We start from the raw sequence: 22,014 nt of genomic DNA, 5'->3' as shown, positions 1-22,014 counted from the left end.
ATATATAAATGTATTAAATCATAAATTGGCAACTGAATCAAGATGTAAAATGAGGTGTACACGAGAAGTAAAAGTTGTGAAAAATTTTTTTATTTGATTAATAAATCTACCATAAATTCTCTCTGCTTTGTGGTGAATTTTTCAGAACAAAAATCACTGAAAAATTCTTTTTCAAGATGATGTTTCATAAAGATCTACTGTGAAAAATATATTGAATTTATAATTACCCTCATAGCATAACTGGCTAAGTCCTTATATTGTCTAAATTGTGATATTTGTCTAACTCTTTTCTGATATTGCTGACTAACTCTGCATCATTGCCTAAAAGTTCATATTTAAAGATGTCTTTTTGTCCCTAGATACAAACTATTCCTAATCTTAGAAAGCCAAAACCACAAAAAAGTTTCCTTTTAATCATTTAAATTATGATACACCCATGTCAAACTGTTTTAATAGGCTGAAATGTCTTTATTCACAAATGTATGAGATGGAAGATGGAAAAGAAAGAGAGCAACATGAGAAAACTGGTGGGATGGAGGTGAAAATGATGGAAGTCTAGGTGGGATACATGTGTCATGTTGGAAAATACAACTGGATTGTAATCAAAGTATTGTAAATGCCAGACCTCTGGGTCATTTGGGTGGATTATGAGACTTGAGTGTCTGCTGGTCCTCATCAGTCACAGCCCTGGACATCTGTCTGCTTCTAATGGAGCACAAAACATATTAACTACTTGTCTAACAAACAGAAGATAGATGTTAACACAACTAGAGTCGCTGTCAGTGTGTGTAAAAATTGTGCTTGTATTCACCTTACTGCAAGTGGGGGCGGGGTAACGGTGTGTGGGTGGGCTGTGAGGACAAGCTCTCCTCGGACAGCTTCCATCATCAGGTTTTGGAAGGTGTTCATCAAAATAACCTGACAAACATCAGCAGGTGCATGTTTGGACTTTAGTGTGGTCTGCATTCTAGGTTTGTTTTCTGAACATCCTGCAGCCTCCTTCCTCTCCACTATCCCGTTAGGTTGAGGTGTAGAAGTAGAACAAGAAATGGGTTGTGTGGGGGAACAAGGTGGGGTTGGAATATTGCGGCTGTTGGTGGAGGAAATTTGTGTAGGCCTGTAGATAGCAGGCTTGTAACATAAAGTCAGAGACTTGATGAAGGCTGAATCATCAAGTATGTCCCTGTGATGACAAAGTGGAAGACACATGATTTCATACACAAAAACAAATGCATACATATAAATTATTAACCCTCTTTACTATGGAGCTCTTATCTGCAATTCCAACCATCACCTAACCAACCCATAATATCTAAAAACTTTCTGTATATAAGTCCTTGCAGAAGATAACTGAGGTGATACCTTAGCAGAGGAGTTATTGTGTTCTGGAGAATGTCTCTCTCAGAGTTATGTATTGATACGGATGGCCCAGCAGAGAGGGATGTGCTTGCTGAATTTCTTAGACATTGCTGAGTCCTGTTTAGTGGAAGGTTCCTGGGGGAAAAGAGAAAAAAATTAGATTAAAATTTAAGCTAAAATTAGAGCTCATACATATTTAAGATTTTAGTTTCTCTTTATTTCTCGCTGTTAAATCCAGGATAGAATTTAAAATTCTTGGGAATCATTTTATGAATTGGCATATTAAAACACAGTAATTATAAATAAGAGTACTGTGATTTCAGCTGAATTTTAATTAGACTACACCGAACTGGATTGTGTCTGTAAAGTGCTTTGAGATGATGAGATTGGTGCCATATAAACAAAGCTGAACTGAATATAGCAATCAGAATCAAACCTCCATTTCTGAAAAAAGAATGACAACTTCCTAAACTTCAAAGATGAAAAGATTTATTGCAGTAACAAAATATTGCTTGCAAAATTGGGCACCTGCTTGGTTATTTGAACTATGTGAAAGATATTACCTTAGAAGCTTATTGTATTGATCAGGAAAGTGGGTGAGGTACTCCAGAAGCCCATAGGAGTGTGCTGTAATGTTCAGGTGTAGCAGGGCAGGTTGGGGGGCTTCAGGTCGCCTCCATTCTTTTGCTTTTTCTCGCTGCAATTGCTGCTCAGTTCTCGTTTGTCTGGTATATAAACTCCCAACTGTTTCAGAACTACTGCTGCTACAGATAGGAGGAAGAGTCTACAAGGGAAATGTCAAAAGGTGTACATAAGTACAAAGGTTCAGAACTTGTGTACTTAAAGGCTAATTTTTTAGGATCATATTTTTAATAATCATAGCAAATCAGGAGAACCTTGTATTTTCTGAGTGGTGGCCCCTTCCTTGCAGGAGCTGCTACAGGCTGCTGTATTTGGAATGAAACAGGTAGGATAAAGTGAAAACAGACTGTTACATGAATTTGAAAATTTAACAAATTGTCTCTGAGGTTAAACCTTATCAATAAAAACACGTCTCTCTGGAAGCTTTTTGTCTGTGATTGTGAATTCATCTTGCTGTTTTTGTTTCTCTTCTTCCCAGTGATGCAAAGCTTTGTGATAACGAGCAAGTGCAGCCTCTGCAGTAACCTGGAGAAGACATTATGCAGAGAAATAGTCTGGTAAGCCTATTTAATAAAATATCAGACCATCTGCCAACTAATGTATCCTAAAAATCTACACCATCTACAGTACCTGGCAGACCAGATCAAGCTGATAAATGGTGGGATAATCAGAAGGAGTGAAGGTGAGGACACAGAGGTCACATTCCCCTGGATGAAGACGGCCTTGTTCTGGATAAATCTGCACCACCTGACATAAGATATGCACACACGAAAAAGGTCCAAAGCAGATGATAATGCTTTTAGCTTCAAATCTGAACAGATTTACCTAGCAAACCTAACCTGCTGGTAGCCATGCTGTGGCAGCTCCCATAGATACTGAACAGTGTCTGTGTGGGACACATTGGTGAGGAAGAGTATTCTTGAAGATGGTGAGCAAACAGGAATATTGCCTAGAAAGATGCTGTCCTCAGACAGGAATAACAGCTGTACACAAAAACACACATAATGAGACAGAATGTAGACTTTCAAAGCTGTCTATATTTTGTGATTAAAAAAAGGAATTGTATTAAAACACAATCAAAATAATATTTGTAAATGATATGCTAAATAGAAAGACCTTGCTTTATTTAATTGTTTTTCATAGGTACCCTCACCTGTCCTGGGAAGGGCACCTTCTGGACACAGTGTACAGTGGTCTTACTATTACTTGCATAAATCTTTGAGGAGCCCAGTGTTGGAGAATCAAGTCCACATCCATCAAACCTCAACAGTGTTGGTTCACTATCCTGGATGTTGATAGGAACATCCATCTGATGATATAAACAGAAGGAATAAAAAGCCATGGACATTGAGTGACAGGTTGTGCAAATTGGTTGTGATAAAGACATGTATGAGGAATAACCTTAACCCTTAATCTAAATAAATGAAAGAATGCCAGAAGGAAAACACTTTGAAGAAACATGGTGCCATTAAAAAAAAAAAAAAATCTTTTTAAAAAGACGATAAATTCAGTGCATACATGGTACATCTTAGCCTCCAGTGGAGAGAAGATCCATTCCAGCAGAGCGGTCTTCCCAGGAAGGATTTCTCCTTTTGGATTGAGACACCGCAACACTGGATGGTTAAAGTTGTCCACCTGAAGCTGTTCCAAAGCAGCTGTATCCACTTCATAATGGACTGGTACTCCCCCACCACTGTGCAGTTCATAAATCTGCACAGTTCATAAATAAACACAGATCAGAAAATCAGGAATGTCTCAAGACATCAAGTTGGAATAGCTTTTTTTTTTTTTTGGACAATAACCAATAATGACAAACAATCACTAACAGCAAAACAAAAGTAAAAAAGACAAAAAACAAAATAGCAACCCACTAACCAAGTCCAAAGGGTAGAATATTAAGAGGGTCATAATTTAATCACATGATGCAAAGTAAATGATGACTTTCAGTTAAATGTTAGAGAAATTAAACACAGACCTGCCTCGGAGGACTGCAGTCCCCGATAGCTACAGAGGTGAAGACGTGTTGTGTGGAAGCAAAGTGAAGATGTGTTTTTTCTTTCTCCGCTGTCATCCCTTGAAAGTTTAGCTGCACACACACACACAAAAAAAAACACGAGTCAATTAATGCATCATTATATATATATATATATATATATATGACATGAATGATAACAGCAAAGAAAATTTCTTTTAATTCTATTACGACTGTCAGGCTTATTTTTACTGCTGTGTCTGCAAACTTTAATAAGTAGAAGCTTAATATGAAACTCACCAAGATCTCTCTGCCATGAGAGAGTTTCAACACGACAGGAAGTCGATCTGTTCCAACAAAGTCATGACTATGAGGAAAGAGGATTTCAGTATTTTTATTTTATAAGTTATTTTGATCCGTATAGGAGCTCATTTTTTTGTTTTTTACAAAATACAGGTAACTTATATTTAATATAATTTATTATATTAAAAGCTTAAACTTAAGCTTGAGTCTCTGCTGTATAGAGTGTAATGATGCCTGACCTGTAGCTGAAATTTACTGCCCTCTTCTGGCCAGGGAGCAAAGTTCCAGAACGAGGGGAAACTCTGAACAGTTGATTGTCTTGAACCTGTTAATGAGAAAACAACCCAAAAAAATTTATTTTATTTTGTAGCATGTTAATTAAAGTTATTATGACATATGAAAGGCCTGTATGTTTTTCATTTCTTTTTAATGATAGGAAATGTACCTTCATCTGGCATAATTCATTGCTGCTGAACTCTCCAGTCACTGACCAGTACTCCAGCTCTATCTGTTGGTCTTCTGGAAATAAGAATGCCCTGATATTGAAGATGAATAAAAAAAGATAAAAGAAGAAGATCACTGGAAAAGCAGAATGTTAATTCAGTTTTTAACAAACTGATAGTAAGATAAAATAAATAAATAAATACAACAGAAAGCCATGTGTTTCTTTATGAGCTATGTTGCATTGTATGATCTGACTTTAACGTATGTCTTGCAATCTTTTGTTTACATACCAGTCTACTGGGACAGAACCAGGGTTGTGAAGCATCAACAGAAAATGTGTCGGGTCTGAATTTAAAGCAGCTGAACTGAAGTTGAAATCCACTATTGCTTTGGTGAAAGTGGATGGACAACTGCGCAGGCTAGAGACAGGAAGAGAAAGAACGTAAGTAAAGTAAGTAAACCAAGGCAGTTATTCAATTTTAATTTATAATTAATTTAAAGAGGTCATTCTGATCCTAAAAACGGCCTCAAACTAACCTGTGCTTAGTGGGGGTTCTAAATGTCAATTCTGTAGGTGAAGGGCTACACAGCAGGTGATCATTGAGGCTCTCCAATGAGAAGAGTTTCCACAAATGCACCTTGCTAACCCTGCCCACACTCCCACAGCTATATCCATCAATCACCTGTAAAGTGGGAAACACAGCCTTAGCTCGCACTTCACACAGTGCCTGAGGAGGGCATGACACAAACCCTGCAGAGAGAGACACACATAAAGAGAAGCCAGGATCAGAAGGTATTGAGAAATGAATGTAAGAAAATATCAAGCTGTATAGTATAAGTGTACATCTTCAGCTTACCACTGGTATTTAGAGTCTGGTAGCTGAATGTCCAGACGTACTGGGCTTGTCTACAAGGCCTGAACGTAGATCGGAGTAGCATTGTGGAACGTGAGGCAATGTTTCCCCTTTCAAAGTCCAGCTGCAGGGCTTAAAGTGCCATGCATGACAAGATTAATCTTCCAGTGTAAGAACAAACGACTACTGACCCAACTATCTGAAGCACATGCAAATTTTGAAAATAGATGAACATTATACATATAAAGTAAAACAATTATGAGGAAGCACAGAAGCAATTACCACTCTGCTCTGTTTCGGAGTCATAAGAAGGACAAGTATCTGTAAGCATCTGCTGTACAGAGAGATGAAAAGAGACAGGGCAGGGGCTGTTGTTCACTAGAGGAACCTCAAATGACCGACAGCTTCCAATTAAAGTATCACCAAAATCCAAGACTGCTTTCTCTGCCTGGAAAAGAAACAAATGAGCCCCAACTGCTTTATTCAGTTCATTCCAAGGTAAATTGATACTCATTCTGTGTGGAATTTTTGTCTAAACTGACATGTAATAACCAGATATATGCAATTATATAAGGTTCCCAAATGCACAATGATGGTCCCACCTCTATGAAGCCCTTTGAACCCATTCCAACCACTTCTATAGTAAGGTGAGACTTGTTAGATTCATCACTCTGGAGTGGCCAGAAGGTGAGCGTAGGTTTGATTGTATACATTTTCTCTGACAGAGGACTGAAGGACCAGATCTGGACCTGTAATAAAGGCAAAGTCAACTAATGAGTACTTCTTTTTTATTTTAAATAAGCCATGATCAGCATTAGTTACAAAGTTGTGGTAATCTCTTAGTCTCTCACTGAGCTCTCATTGGGATGCAGTTCACCAGCATCTGGTTTGACAGAGATAAGCTCCTGGTCTGACTCTGGAATGCTCCACTGAAACCTGTCATGGAGAACAATCAGAGAAAGTTGGCTGCAGATAAGATTTATGACACTGAGATAAGTCCAGACCAAAAACAATACACTGAAAAATGGCAGAAATAAGGGCCAGAGCAGTAATTGTAAGATAACAAATCAGTCAAATAACCGTAAAGGCAGACGGCTTAAGTTCCTGATGTGATGGGAGCACTGGGTTTGTGAGCCCACAGCTGTTGGATGGAAATATAAACTGCTGCCACTTTCAAGAAACACATGAGGCTTTTCCACCACACTGATAACTGTCAGCTCCTAAAGGAAAGAAATATTAGCAGATAAAAAAGGTTAAATAAATAAAATAATAGATATTAGTGTGTCCTATGTTTTTGTCTAAAGTGATACCTTTGTAAATTTAGCTGCATTAAGCTGCAGGGTTACACTGAGCCCTTGTTTAGGACTGTCCTCAGTGGGAATTGCTCTGAGAGTGAGGATTTGGTGATTCCCTGGCGGGACCACACCACAGCTTGGCAGTATGGGCATGGATTCTGCTAAGGGACAGTTTGATCCATGGTCCTGGCAGAAAGTGAGGGGAAGGTCTCCGTTATTTTTCAGCAGCACAGTCCGATAGAAAACGCCACCCAGTGCTGGAAACACCTGTCAAAAACAAGATTATGCTGTAAACTGAGAACCGTTTTAAATGTGCAGGGTTGTAATGATCAACATTAACTTTGACAATCTGTAGCTGATTATTACAGATCATGTACTTGCATATTCTACTCCATTTGTTTCGAACTCTTTAATTGTAATTACTAAGATAAAGATCTTAGTAATGATGTATTAAACTTGCTAGAGATGAGATGTGATATACCAAATATTTTGGTTTCTTTTGTCTTGCTGAAAACACCATATTGTACATCCTTTTACAAGTTGTAGGTGTTAATCTGCTGATAAAATAGTGACTCTTTCCACAGACTTCCTATGGTTTAACTTTTTACAAATGTTAAAATGATCCCACCAAAAAAAGAAAGACTAATGAAAAAGTGTGCTAACTAAAATCACACTCTGTTATCACACTTTGCTTTTGTTCTTTTATCCTTCCCACTAATCATGTCACAAGCTCTCAGATTTTTCTGCTGGGCCTGGAAATAAAACTGTCTACAAACTTTGGTTGTGATGGGCGTCTCACCACTTGATGGGGCTTCAGGGAGCATATTGGGGTGAAGTGTTCTTTGCCTAGCTGAAAGGAGTGCCCGATGACTCTGACAGTCACACACCACGGCAGGCACAACAACTGTTGTCTTTTATCTGGGCTGTCCTGCAGAATTGAGTGATAAAGTGACACCAAAACAGCAGCAAAACTTCACACTCATCAGTTCTTAAAACATGGAAGAAAGAAAAAGCTCTGCAATTTTAACTCCAAATAACTGTCATGGATTATTTACTGTAGGGTATCAAACAACAGTACCTTGTAGTATGCAAAGCACTCAAGCTGTGCTCCATGCAGGGTATTAAGCTGCTTGGGGACATATGTCACTTGGAATGAGGTGGATTTTAGAGGGGCCAAGACACATGATGAGGGAGAGATGGAGAATGAAGACTTTTGGGTAACAGTCCATATAAGGCTAGGACAGAATCAGTGTAATGTAAGTTTCATGGTCTAATTTCATATGGGGAAAAAAAAGATTTGCTACCACTGTGACAAATCAAGCACCAAGACAAGCAGAGCTACCTGAGTTTTCCTGTGGTGTGGTTTGTGATGGAAACAGACTGAGACGCAGATGAAGTAAATGAAGAAGATGTCATTTTGTGATTAAACAGCAGCTCGCTGGGCACAATAGATACATGTGGAGATGAAGATAAAGAACTTGAAGAGGGAGGATCCACACATCCTGAGCAGACTTGGTAGAACTCTTCCATGGGTGTAGTTGATATGGCAGCACCACTGTATGTTTTTTTATTTGACTGCTAGAAAGATACAAAGAAAGAGACTAAATTTCTATATTTTACCCTTCATTAAAAACAAGTGGTGTACATATGTGATCAATTGTTTTCTTAAGATATATTTAAATGGGAAGTTTTTTTTCTTCCCCTAATACCTTTTCCACAAACAAGTGCTCCCTCTCCTGGTCCACATTTGCATCATGCCCTTGCTGCAAGGCACTGACTGAGTCTGATGAGTGCTGTCTGTGAATCCAGTGAAGTTTATACAGAACCAGATGCTCAGGTTTCAGAATGGCTGGTTGCTGGAGCTCTGAGTGACAGGTACCAATCAAATCCAGAAACACTGGCTCCTGAAAGGTAGACTTATTAAACTTGGAGGCATTTTTATTCATATTTGTCTACATCTTTGTGTATGAATTTGCATTTCTTACCCTATGCAATGTGAGACATGCCACTCTCCTATGGTGACCCATAGGGTGTGTGGGTGTATAGACAGCTCTCAGTGTGATGTGACTCTGTGCAGGTACAGTGCCATTTGCTGGTAGAATACTAAATACACTGTTGGCACAGTCAATATCCCATTGGTAAATAGCCTCAACATGGGAAGAATTAAACAGCTCCACTGTTTTTACTGCTGATCTTCTTTCTTCAACACATCCAAAGTCCACCACAGAGGAGGACAAAGACACTTTAGGACCTATATGCAAAAACAAACATATATACACTTGCATGTTTTCAAATGTACAATATTTTAATGGAGAAACACATTTAGTTCTTTTCCTAACAATACAAATTTTAGGTTTGTGCACATGCCTTACCAATACATTTTCCAATGAGTTTGAGTCGGGTTTCACTGATTGACCCGCTATATTTCAGGGTCAAGTATTCAACAGAGACAGCATCTACCACAGCAGGAAAATATGTGACTAAGACCTGTAATGATTCACCAGGTGCCACCTCACCCCTACTGACATCACAGCTGAACTCTGATTCATACATAGGGGCTACAGCAGGAAGACATGACAGACAAAAAGACACATTTACCTGAGGGGAAAAAATTTGAAAAGAGAGATGTTAGAGAATCCATCTGAGAGTGTATTTTTGTGTTTGTGTATTTGAGTGTACTACTCACAGGAGAAGGGTTGAAGATTTCAAAGTGTTTACATAAACTCTGGCCAACTCCCACAGACCCAAAGTGCAGCACAGGATCTCCATGGTCTTCCTCCTCTTTACCACTGGAATTTCTTAACTGAAGATATGGGTATTTAGCTAAAAACACAGCAAGTGAAAGATATTTAGATCTTATTGTCCCTCATATCCTTTTACAGTTTTATTTTAGATTTAACATGTATTCTAGTGCAATATGGACCAGTCCATTACACAATCCCTCTTAATTTCAATGCTGTTTTATTTCAAGAACTAATGAATGACTTTTTAATGATACATTGTAGATTTAAGGAAGACTGATAAACCAAACTAAGTGAAGGAGTGAGGTTTAAAATTTGAACACATTATGATTTACATTTGGACCACAAATAGCACCCACACCCTACACTTTATAACAGCAATAACACTGCATGTCTGCCTAAGATGTCAGTATTCTACTATTGTCAACCAGCTACTGATGTTCAGTTTCAGTTGTACCTAGTCCCTGTAGAAGCACAGCGCACAAACTATCAGGGTTGTTGCCTTCTTCTCCAAATCTGCAGTATGCCTGCTGCTGGTAGACCAGAGCCTCTTGTGGCCGAAAGATCACTGTGATGTGACACTCCTGGCCTGGTTTCAACAAGCCTTGCTCTGGGTACAGCTGGAATTGTGCAGGACAATCCCATTGAAAGAATGCCTTGAGTTTACTGTGAGAAGAAGAATTAGGCAAACAGAAAAAGGGAGAGGCCCATATAGATAGATAATTAAATAAAAAAAAGATAAATTAATTCAACTCAGCATCAAAACATGCTTGTACAATGTGCATAAGCAGACAAATATTCAGGACCCACACTCAGAGATACCTGACATTTTTTAGCTGGAAATGAGTTTGCGAGGAGTGCTGAACAGCACAGAGAGGGAGCATCACAGATTCAGGCACCTCCAAGGTAGGACAGGGAGGGATGGCATGCAGGCGTATTTGAAAGTTGCCTTTACCACCTTGAAATTCAATAATGTCATCATACTCACACTGTGCCATGCAGAAAGATAAACACACAAAATGTTACACAGGCAGATGACATGAAAGCAGACAAATTGATTTTTTTTTCATCCCAGAAGCACCATGTGCTATTCCATTCAAAATTAAGATGTTTTACCCTTTTAAGGGGTCTAAAGATGACCGGGATGGAGAGAGAAGTGCCTGGACTGAGATAAGCTGTCTGAGGAATCGATATTGAGAAAAACTTGGACACTGGTGATCTGTGAGGGAAAAAGAAAGTCTGTTATCCTGTGGATCAAACTGTATAGCTTGTGACTGTGAATGTGTGATTTGTAAGACCTTATGTGCAGTTTCTGCATCTTGCTATAAACATTCTTTAACACCAATGTCTTGGTGAACTCTCTTCCCAGGTCCCAGTCCTCCCATACCAACTTTGGTGTAGTTTCAACACCAAAGAAGCAGCTTTTTTGGTTAGAAGCTTGTCTTTGGTATCTCAAACCTCGTCGTCTAGAGTGAATGCCTGGATCCTGTAAGGTGGTTGCAAAAAATACCTTTCTTTTCTTTTAAATGACTTTACAAGAAACAATGGGATTTACAACCAATCAGCACTTGATGTTAATACTAGAGTGAAAGTGTTCAGAAATAGTTGTTTGCGTTAATCAGCCATCTTAACTCTTGGTATGTCAGAACAGTGCATTTGATCTTAAATAAAATGCCATTGATAGTAACAAGAATAGCTTCATATTAGATTATACGCCACTATGTTTTTAAGACTATATGTTTATAAGCTTTACTACTAACTGAGAGTGCTATTTAACAAGTTTTGGTTAAGAAAAAAAAAATCAAACAAGTACGAAACAAAAGAAAGTCATTACAAGGGGTTAATAAGCTGTTAATTGGGCTTTACTTTTCTATCTTTTTCTGCGATGGGGGGCTTCCATGGAGCGACGGAGGCCAAAGGATCAGGATCCCGGGCTTCAGCTAACATGGCTGGGGGGAAATGATAATATATTTAACATACAAAGTGTAACGTATAGGGTTTAAAGCTGTGTAAATGTACATACTTAGCGTATCCCTTAGGTAGCTAGCTGTCATATGTACACAGTATTGTCTAATGCTTAGCTGAAAGTGTTGCTGGAGATCTTAGCAGTAGTCACTCACCCGTCGTGCAGAAACCTAAACGACTTTTTAAAGGTACTGTTGTGTTTAAAAAAAAACTGTTTTAACAGTTAAACAGTAAGCTTACCTTCGGTGGCAAAGAAAAAAACAATAAACGCTTCATTTACCGAAATTTATTCAATTATAGTGTTAAAAAAAACGAAGAAAAAAGAAACACCGCTGAAAATCTAGGAAACGTAGTTTGTCAGGAATTGCATCTCCTTGGCAACAAGCAAGTGTTTGCGTCGCCATAGAAGTCACCACAACCGGTGAGGGACATTTGGTTGAAATCGCATGAGACTTTCATTGATAAATTACAACCCATTTTAATTATAACTTACGCTGTGTCATTCACACTTGCTGTCCTCATAATATTTGGCCCAAACACAGACATGAGTGCAGCTTTATTTTCAAAACTACGTGTCTACAGAAACTCATAATGTCACTATAAGAGAAATATATTAGAATATATAAATGTTAAATTATATTGAAAACACTTTTTTAAAATACCAGGGAAAATATGCCAGGTGAACAGTAAATTTAAATTAACTTACATCATGTGCAGGCATGTGTTTGTGTGCTGAAACAGACTTTCAACGAGATTATAAAGCAAATCATAAAACATAAAAAAAAATACACTGTAAAAGGAAAAAATGGCAATGTTAGCAATGATAGTGTTTTTGTTTTTGTTTTTTGTTTTTTTTTTTATTATTATTTCTTTTCCCATTATATCAGTGTAATGTCTTGAAAAATGAATAAATTTGAGCATAAATCTAAGGAATGAAACGATTTAAATTTCCTTATATGCTTTGTAACAGACAAGAAAGCACTGATAATGACAGACTCTCCATACTTTAAGAGAAAATGCTTATAAATTAATTCAGTTTAAGTGCATATATCCATTTGCTACACCTGTTTCAGAGTATTCAGACCAATTGACTGTGTTTATCAGTCAATCACAGGGTTAAGATAGAGAACAACAGAACCCTATCCCAGACACACCTACAGCCAAAGAATCACAAATCAACCTAACACACATGTCTCTGGACTATAGGAAAAAAAAAAACAAACAGGCACTGGGAAAACATGCAAACTTTACACAGGAAGGGTCCACGCAATGAGAGACCTTCAACCCAGATTATTCTTGTTGTGAAGCAACAAAACAGACCACTGTACAACATTTCTAATTTACAACAAGTGACATATGGAATAGGGGCATTGGCTGTTTTTTGACACATGTATAAATCACACAGATAAGTAATATATAAGCCAGTGTTCATTAGAAGCATGGATTTTTGTATCATTAAATGTCCAGGGAGATAAAAATGGCATTTTCCCAGTTTTATGTAATAGGCTATTCTTGCAGTCCAGGGGTAGAAGTCAACATGAAAAATTTGGGAGGTCCAGGTGGAGATATGGTTGAAGAAAGTCTGATTTATGCATCATATTGCACTCTGAACTGTCATTTTAAATATAATAAACAGAGTCACATACAATAAGGGCATGCTGAAGTTTACAATTAAGGGAAAACACCTTTTCTGTTCCCTGAGGCTTTCTCATCTATCTCCTCCTCTGAGTAACAACTGTAATTCCCCAATCCTCCACCTGGATGCATTGTGAAGCCAACTGGACCCAAAGAGCCTTCCCTCAGAGACCTCATATCCTCTTTTTCATACTCTTCCTCCCCTTCTATCTCCTCTTCATCCTCTGGGCTTGAGCTGAGAGAACCACCATGAGGCTTGATACTGTGTGTATCCATCCTGGTTCTTTCTGTGTTAGTCAGGGAGCTTGGAGTTGATTGTTCCTTGGCTTTGCGACTTCTCTTCCACTTCATACGCCTGTTCTGGAACCAGATCTTCACCTAAAAATTAGAGGAAGTAAAGCAGTGTGGTAGTTTAGACAGCAAGCCTGTGATAGGCTACTGAAAAGATAAATGAAGGAAAATCAGAAAATCTATTTTTCACTATTTGCATTAATGTCCTAAATACTGGCTGATTGAGTTGAACAGTACAGGTAAACTAATATATAATTCAAGTTACCACAGGGCATATATAGGGATAATAAAAATGTAAAATACAGTGTAGGTATTTCCTTTGTTTTTATTTTATTCTAACCTGAGTCTCTGTCAGCATGAGTGAGGTAGCCACCTCAAAGCGTTTAGGTCTGGACAGGTACTTGTTGAGCTTGAACTGGTTTTCCAGCTCCAGCAGCTGCTGACTGGTGAAAGCTGTCCTGGGTCTACGACACTTTCCCAACAGAGCTGCCTGACCTGGTCCTGAAAAGGGGGTGGGGTCGCAGGTGGGACATAATTTAATTATTTACATCTTCAATTTGTACAATAATAAATATTACCATCATTGTGGCCATTGTGTGTGGAAAAAAGGCCTGCACTTATAGACACGGACAGAGAATTAAAAAATGAAAGAATGAAAGCCAGAGAGAATAAAATCCTAAAGAATCTAGATGATTGTTAGGATGCCATATGCCAACCGGCCTGTACATCATTTTTCTATGTCCTTTAACATTTATTGCCATGACAGGATTGCTTTAGAGAAGGGTAATAAACCATATAAAAGAGGTCCATTAACTTAATGAAAACACTATAAATATTAATATTTGACTGAGTAGAGGATCTTTTTCAGGTATTATCTTCATTGTAAAAATTGGTCTTATTTGTTTGACTTTATATGATTGTCCAAATCAAAACCAATGGCAACACTGGAAGGCTTTATATTATTATTATTATTATTATTATTATTATTATTATTATTATTAATAATAATAATAATAATAATAAAAGATAAAATAAAATTTTATACTTTATACTTTAAAATCATGACATTATTATTATTATTATTATTATTAATACTGATAAATGAAACCTATATAAATCTTAAAAAAATAAAACACAATTAAACTTATTTTGTGCTTAAACTTTGCTTAGGAAATTCAAACACTGATAAAACACCAAATAAGTACGTATTACTTTCAATTAATGTCAGTAAAAATGTCTACGTTTTTAAAATCACTTACCACTAAATTCTCCTAGCCTGGGCATTACGCCTGCTCTGATCCACGGCTCCAGGGGGAGCGCTGCGGCCATGCTCCCTCCTTTCATCTGCTCCGGATATGGCTGAACCAGCTGAGAGAAGCTGGGATACATGAAGGCGGGGTATTGGCCCCCGAAGGCCGCCAGAGGATACATTGGTCCTGGTTGCATTCCGATGAGACCCACTTGTGGCAAAGCATTGAATCCTGATTGAGAGGGATTGAAGAGATGGGACCTCCACAGGACTCCTTGCGGGGCAGGAGAAGAGTTTGGAGGGTGAGGGGAGGACGACTCCGAGCCGCGGGATGATAATGGACTCTCATCGGGGCTCCTGCTGTAAAACAATCCCGGAGACGCCTCATCGCTGTCAGTCCTCTGCTCCACGTCATGCGCCAGGAGCGCATCAATGCAAAAGTTTTTGGATTTCTCCATTGTGGTAGTCATTCTGATCCAAAAACGTACCCAGTAAAATTCCGAAACTCACTTAAAATTGAAAAAAGAAAAACTTTTTTTAGACATAAAGTGTAAGTTGGACTAATTTATTGCATAAGCTTTTTAACTTGACGCAAACTCTTCTTTTGTCATCTTTCCTTATAAAAGAAATATACCCTTTCTGACCCACTCCACTTTAACCTTGTGCGTAAAAACCACTTCGGCCGCCACAGCAGTGAGTGTGGAAATTACTGGCACCCAACAGGGCCATAAAATCTGCTTTACTGTGATTGGTCAGAACCCTGCAGCACAGGGACAGGACACTCACAAACTCCTAACTGAGCTTTTCTGTGACCACAAATGTGATTAATCGTAGAATAAAAAGACTATCTTTAATGGGATTAGAAATGCCTGCTTCTGAAAAACATCCAGCATTTCGCCATCAAAGAAACAAGAATCCCCTTGTCTTACTGTCTTTTTGTCTTTCAGTAACTTTCTTCTGTTTTTCTTTTCTGTTATCAGTGTGTGTTTGTCATCTACCGCCCCTCATTTGATCTCTGCCTCAGGTGAAGTTAATGTGTGGTTTTCTCACACTATCTCACATTCACATATTATATTGCACACAAGAACTCTTGAAAATTATATTGCTGTAATTGCTGCAATCTCTAGGGCTAAATTAATCTTTTTACAACTAATTCTTCATTAAACTTTATTACCTACTAAGGTTAACAGAAACACTGTCGTTCTTATCAGTGCTTGCTGCCGTGATTACCAGTCATCACCACACCACGGAGCACACAAATGGGCTGTAAATTCAAGGAAGGCAAACTTATTTTCTCTCCTAGCAGCCTGCAATGTGAATAGGTGACAGAACCCTGGAGTGGTTAAGGTGTGTTCTCTCACTAAAAAGCCAGATATTTGTAACACTGCAGAAAGGTATGGCAGCAGCTTTGCACACCTGTTCTGGAAAAAGATAATACCTCAATCAAAGCTTCAGATATGGCTAATTAAATTTAACCTAAAGGGACCACATGGTGTGGATGTAGACTTCTGCCACAGCAGTGGTGATTTCCTGCAGGATTTTACAGGACTGATAAGAGCTGGTCATATACCTGGGAAAGAAAACCTCCTTATGTCAAAGACAAACACACCAACACCTGCTGAACTGTCCTATATCACATTAAAATTAAACAGTCCATGAGCTTATAGCTGCCTTTTGTGTACCGGCATGTGATTGTACTGTACATGTGTATGTTCTGACAAGAGGTGAGCATGAAAAACATTAAGTCTAAGTCTTTTAACTCAGATTTGCTTTTAGTTTTCACTGTAATGATTGTAATTACAGATCTCATTACCTCACACATACATTGATAAAGTGTCAGCAGCCTTTTGTGATGTTCTACATAAACAGACAACTTACCGATTCATGTCAAGCTACATCACTGATCATTAGTGAAAATCACAGGCTTCGCAAAGCAAATCTTTATCTTTCTGAAAACCTGCACGCTCTTGTAAGTCATAAAATTGGCCCATATGTTCATATGAGGACATATTTATCCACAAAAATAAATATAAACACCATCTGCCAAAGACATTGCACAGGTTTTTATCAAGTTTGATCAGGGCTTGGTCATCTTGACTAGCTAGAATTAAGTATAATTTAAGATAAAGTAAGTACAAAATCAAACAAGTCTAACTTAGCTTCAGTAAGTTGCCATAATCTATACTTTTGATATGTGGTATGTTTCTGTTTTGTTTGTCATGAATGTGAAATATACATTATGCAGTTGCTTACTAAAAGTGTGTAATGTGCTTAAAGTTCTGCTGTGTTAGTTTAGTATTCAGTCATGTTTGAAAGCAAAAAACAGCTTATACTGACATGTAAGTAGTCTTCTATCAGCAGAAGTGATTTAATTACAAATTCTGACGCATTTATCAAAACCTAAATAGCTCACGTGTTAGAGTTGTATAATTCTTTCCCATCATCTTTGGTACAGTGATGCATGATATACAGAACTGGGGGTGTAAAATAATGAATACCATGTAATCAGTTCCACATTAGATAAGACGGGTAGGAAGGATACGTGTTTCAGTTTAATAAGGTTTGCACAGCAAATCTCGATATCAAAGCACAAATATTACATCCTTTGAGGTTCTGTAGATTTAAAGACACAACATCTAAACTGTAACAACACTGGGAGATATCTATGGTGATAAAAACAAACTGGGATTTATGGCAATTAGACTATGGTGTTAATAACCCTTAACAAAAGCATCTGTGTCCCGATAACCTGTGCACGTAAAGTTTATTTGTTCACCAAAAGATACTGTAGCTGTGATAACTTGATACTTTGCACAGTGATATATTATAGCCATGGGAAAGAAGGTATCAGCTGATCACTGACAGCCCACAATTCCATTTAATCTTGAGATAATTATTCAGATTAAAGAGGAACTGTAGAATAAACCAGTTGTATTTTGTATTTTTTTTTATCTCAACACATTTTTATTTATTTATTTTTAACCAATGCAGGTGCCTGCTTGTCTATTTAATCTTAATGTTAGAAAAAACCAAAATAAGTAGTGTTTGCATTTCACTTATTCAGTTCTGTACAGAGAGACTTGGCCAGAGCAACAAAGCAGACCAAAGCAGAGTCAAAAATGGACAAGAGCAGGCCGAAGAGCTGAACAGCCATTTGGCCCCTTGCTCTGCTCTACTCCTATTTGTAAAGGAGCCATTCATGTTGCCTCTTTTCATACACAAATGCAAGCAGAGTTAACCCAGTGGGCGAGTCTCTCAAAGCTCTGCAGTTAAGAGGCTAAACAACCACACTATAGAGGGTCAAACCAGACTAGATATCATTGAGTATAAGCCAGTAGTGTGCGTTATTAATTAGATTATTTGAACTGGCAGTATATTTTAAACATATAGGTCTCAGCAAGTGGTCCTTGTGTTTTACTTTTGACGAGAAGCCATCAGTAACATAGCAATGGTTTGCAAAAAATTGAGGGTCCAGTTTTGCTTCAAAAACAATAGAAAACCTTGTCTAGAAACAGTGTTTTTGATACAGTTTAATTATGTTATCCAACTGATGCGTAGGGAGATGCAAATGCATCAAATTATGTTATGAAACATTTAGCAAATTACCACAAGAGTTCAATGACCCTCCTTCGCAGAAACAGGTGTCTGACACTGACTTAGAAGGCTGCTGTGCTAATAAAATAAAATGTGACTATGTATCCTAGGAGACATTAGGTCAAGTGGAAAATCTCCTAAAATTCCCAACATATCCTGCATAATAAAGCCTGTTGTTCTCCTGGTGTCTGTGCCCCATTGTGATGTCTTCTTTTTTTAATATCTGCTTTTGGTTTCCATTGTATCTATTGTCATACCCCAGTTTTGGCCCTGATTGGTCTAATGGACCACAGGGGAATAGAACACTTCCTAGTTGAAGCAGCAGTACTTGTTCGAGGGTTGCAAGGTTCAGCCTTGTTCAGAATAAGTTGATTGATGACGGTCATCACTACTGAGACTGGGAGATAATGAGGAGGACAAGAGGGAGGAGAAGAGGTGGGGGGAGGAAAGCTAAGATTGGATGATTATTACTTAGCACAGTAAACGCTGAGACGACAGCATGGTTAAGATGAGGCTTTGGGGCTGATGTGGAGGGGGAGAGGAGGAACACTAATTAGTCCTAAACAGGAGTCTGTGAATGAGAGGAGGAGACAGACACACGTAGGCCTGGTTAACACACAAAGACGTGGGTAGTGACAGGGCAGCAGAGGAGTGGCTGGAAAGAGTAGTTAAACATCTGTTGCTCTGTGGGACTCCCAAACAGCTCCCAAAACACTCCTTTAACATGAAAATCCAAATTTTAGGTCTTTTACAAAACTAGACTTTTCCATTTATTTAGGACCTACATGTGATCAGTGAATGAGTGAAGTTAATTTTCAGTAAAATATTTTTCTTTCCACAGTTAACCACATTCTGCATTTGGTCAAATCGCTAGTAGACCATTTAGGCTGAGAAAAAGTAAATCCACAAAAAATTGACAATTAAATTGTCACAAAATAGCAATAAACTCATTCAAACCTAATCAAAAGAGCCCTGCTCTGTACAGCAGATTCAGTTGTTAAGAGCGTATTTTAAGAGTGTGTGTGTAATTTGTACTAGGTAACTATATAAGCTAATTGTGAGAGCTTGAATTAAGGCAACTGAATTTCTATTTATTGGTTTTTGAAGACATTTCTGTCATGATTCCTGGTTTATTTTCCTTGGTTTACTGTTATGATGTTCCATGCTCTCGGTTTTTATGTTCATGGTTTACGTTCTGGGTTTTTGTCATGTTCTTGGTTTTTGGTGTTTAGGATAATGTTTAGTTCTGTGTTGCTGTTTGGTTTCTGCTCATTAGTTCAGATTAGCTCATTCAACTCGCCTGTGCCATTGGTTTCAGGTCCTCCTTGCCAGTCCATTGTTTGTTGTCATTGTGAGTGCTTGTGTTTGTTGCTTCTGTTGTCAGAGATGTGTTTCATGCCATGTCATAGTTTTTATTTATTTAATTAATTTATTTTTTTGCCTCCATAGTCTTTTGTTTTTTTGTAAGTTAAGTTTTATCTTATTAAACTGTTTATTTGCACCGGACTGCCTCCCACCTCTTAAAGCTTGCACTTGAGTCCTCACGATTCACAGCACATTGAAAGTTTCACCCTTTTTTCTGAAAAGCCTACTCAGTTCTAACCAGTTGGTGGGGAGTTTATGATTAAAACTAATTGGTTTCTCTAAGAATCTACACCTATATATAAGCTAATCAAGGAAAGTACACAAGAGTGTTAGTATGTTTCTATAAAAATCTAAATATTTAAACAACTATTTAAGAAAGTATATGGTCTACAGTGTTTGTTAAATTAATTTCCAACATCAAGGTCACAATGTTTGTGAGAACTGCTTTATAAATTAAGGTGGGCTCCTTGAAAGAAAACCTAAGAAGGGTTATTAGTGCTTTTGAATTCACATACAAATCAACATACTTGATTCTTGATGTCAAGCTGACTATTTTTCCAAATGTAGGAGCTATGTTGCTCATTATAAGCATCAGATCCAGAGTTTCCATGCAACATATCTTTATTTGTGCATACAACATGGGATTTGGCGCTATTTTGACTTCTTTAAACATTTACAAAAGATCTTTGACATGTCAGCACATAAATCATATGTCCATTACATTTGACACAAATCCAGTAACAGCATTTACGTAGCTTGACACACAACATTGCCTTGGAAGTTGGCACACAAAGACACACCCTTAATCCTGGAGATAATCACACTGTTGGAAGAATGGTTAACTGAATATTACATGCAGTATTAACTGTTGAGTGGTGAAATATCTTTCAGATTACTGGCAGAAAATTGTAGAATTATTATCAAGTTACACTGAAGCTCTTCTATATTTGCATAACATCTGGGTTGTGACATTTGCATCATCCCAATTTTGAGAAAATGCATCTTTTCAGCCTCCAAGCTCATTGTTTGTAGCTGAAAAACAGCATCTTATTCTAATTATGGGCAGGTTTTAGTTGTGATGACATGGAGTTTAGATGCTTGATCCAGATGCTTAATTCAGCCCCCTGCTAAATACTGTCTGAGAGCATCATTACTTTTCTTGACAGTTTCTGCAGAGAACTTCACTGATGGTTCTGTCAAACAAACCATGTGACAGTAGCTCTGGTGACATGATGGCCAAACACCTTATCAAGGATATTTAACATTTATTTTTATTTTAATTAGTCACCTACAGGCTGCTGTGCAAATACCAGGAGTGACAGGAAACCACTGCTCCATTTTTAGAAAATCCTGATCTTAATTTAGCTGAGTTTTAGAAAGAGCTGGAAAAAATAAAAGTGGCCATAAAACCTGAGAGATTTAAAGCAATTTGCTGAAAGAAAGAGGGCAAGCTAGCACTCTAAATGTACAATCAGGTACCACAAAGAAAACAGTTGCCTCCTGTGATTGCATCAAAAGGGTTTGCTACAAAACCAGGTTAAAGATCCCATCAATGTGATATGTATGCTACTGCCATAGTGTCATTATTGGGGAAAAAAACATGTTACACTGACAAGCAAAAGCAGTATATCTGTGGATGCCACTTCTTTTGTGTTAGTTATTCAGAGAAAATGTGTTTTTCTCCTCTTTTTGAGTCCCAGGAGTCATCTGTCACACAAGATACCACATTTTTGTCCTATAGCAAAGTATGTGGCAAACGTGATTCCTACAGTAAAGATGAATGGGAAAGTGAAACAAGCAGCTGTGAAAAACCTGTGAGAAATCTTTTCTCTTTATCATCTGCTTCTGGTTGCAATCTTCTATTGTCATATGCATTTTTTTTAACTAATTCTCAATATTTTCTGCATGGGGCAAGCTCAATTACTCTTGTGTTTTGCAGGCACGCCCACCAATCCATGTTTGTCTGGTTTAATCAGATCACTTTTGTGCATGTCTTTGTACATCTCTCTCTCTCTCTCTCTCTCTCTCTCTCTGTGTCTGTGTGTGTGTGTGTGTGTGTGTGTGTGTGTGTGTGTGTGTGTGTGTGTGTGAGAGAGAGAGAGAGAGAGAGAGAGAGGTTTAGGGTATGGGGATGAAGAGAAATACATAATTTTCTTTTATCATCACATCTCCTGACAGCATCACCTCATGGGCTTTGTTGACCCTTTCTCTGGTTGCTGATACATTCAGATGAAACATGCCTTTATTTTTCAGTGAGGAAGATTAAATAAGAACGGCTGGAGGGAGAGGCTTGTAACTATGGTTA

At 37.9% G+C, this 22,014-nt stretch overlaps 2 protein-coding genes across 7 annotated transcripts; both read right to left on the bottom strand.

The window, feature by feature from the left end:
• Nucleotides 1–453: 453 nt before the first annotated feature.
• Nucleotides 454–12,334, bottom strand: cfap65 (cilia and flagella associated protein 65). Of its 6 annotated transcripts, none has more exons than XM_042001093.1 (35): nt 11,816–12,334; nt 11,477–11,559; nt 10,909–11,096; nt 10,727–10,829; nt 10,433–10,599; nt 10,068–10,276; nt 9,556–9,692; nt 9,242–9,467; nt 8,855–9,120; nt 8,579–8,773; nt 8,212–8,447; nt 7,948–8,104; nt 7,669–7,797; nt 6,885–7,136; nt 6,655–6,794; nt 6,426–6,510; nt 6,177–6,323; nt 5,857–6,022; nt 5,578–5,706; nt 5,258–5,471; nt 5,011–5,139; nt 4,722–4,812; nt 4,516–4,601; nt 4,274–4,340; nt 3,977–4,087; nt 3,520–3,711; nt 3,155–3,310; nt 2,841–2,984; nt 2,632–2,748; nt 2,395–2,526; nt 2,256–2,306; nt 1,923–2,143; nt 1,363–1,494; nt 812–1,183; nt 454–705 (listed from the first exon to the last, which is right to left on the bottom strand). In XM_042001093.1, exons 2-35 carry the CDS (start codon nt 11,555–11,557, stop codon nt 633–635), a joined length of 5,301 nt encoding a protein of 1,766 aa, XP_041857027.1. In that variant the 5' UTR covers nt 11,558–11,559; nt 11,816–12,334; the 3' UTR covers nt 454–632. The 6 variants fall into 6 exon arrangements, with proteins under 6 accessions (XP_041857027.1, XP_041857030.1, XP_041857032.1 ...); XM_042001096.1 differs by having other exon boundaries at nt 454–702; XM_042001098.1 differs by having other exon boundaries at nt 6,885–7,055.
• Nucleotides 12,335–12,781: 447 nt separating this feature from the next.
• Nucleotides 12,782–15,384, bottom strand: LOC121649952 (motor neuron and pancreas homeobox protein 1-like). Its single transcript, XM_042001117.1, has 3 exons — nt 14,761–15,384; nt 13,842–14,002; nt 12,782–13,588 (listed from the first exon to the last, which is right to left on the bottom strand). The coding sequence occupies exons 1-3, from the start codon at nt 15,218–15,220 to the stop codon at nt 13,247–13,249; spliced, it is 963 nt and encodes a 320-aa protein (XP_041857051.1). The 5' UTR covers nt 15,221–15,384; the 3' UTR covers nt 12,782–13,246.
• Nucleotides 15,385–22,014: the final 6,630 nt, after the last annotated feature.

This window comes from Melanotaenia boesemani, chromosome 12 (assembly GCF_017639745.1).
Source record: "Melanotaenia boesemani isolate fMelBoe1 chromosome 12, fMelBoe1.pri, whole genome shotgun sequence".
Taxonomy (NCBI): domain Eukaryota; kingdom Metazoa; phylum Chordata; class Actinopteri; order Atheriniformes; family Melanotaeniidae; genus Melanotaenia; species Melanotaenia boesemani.
This window is presented reverse-complemented; position numbering and strand designations above follow the sequence as displayed.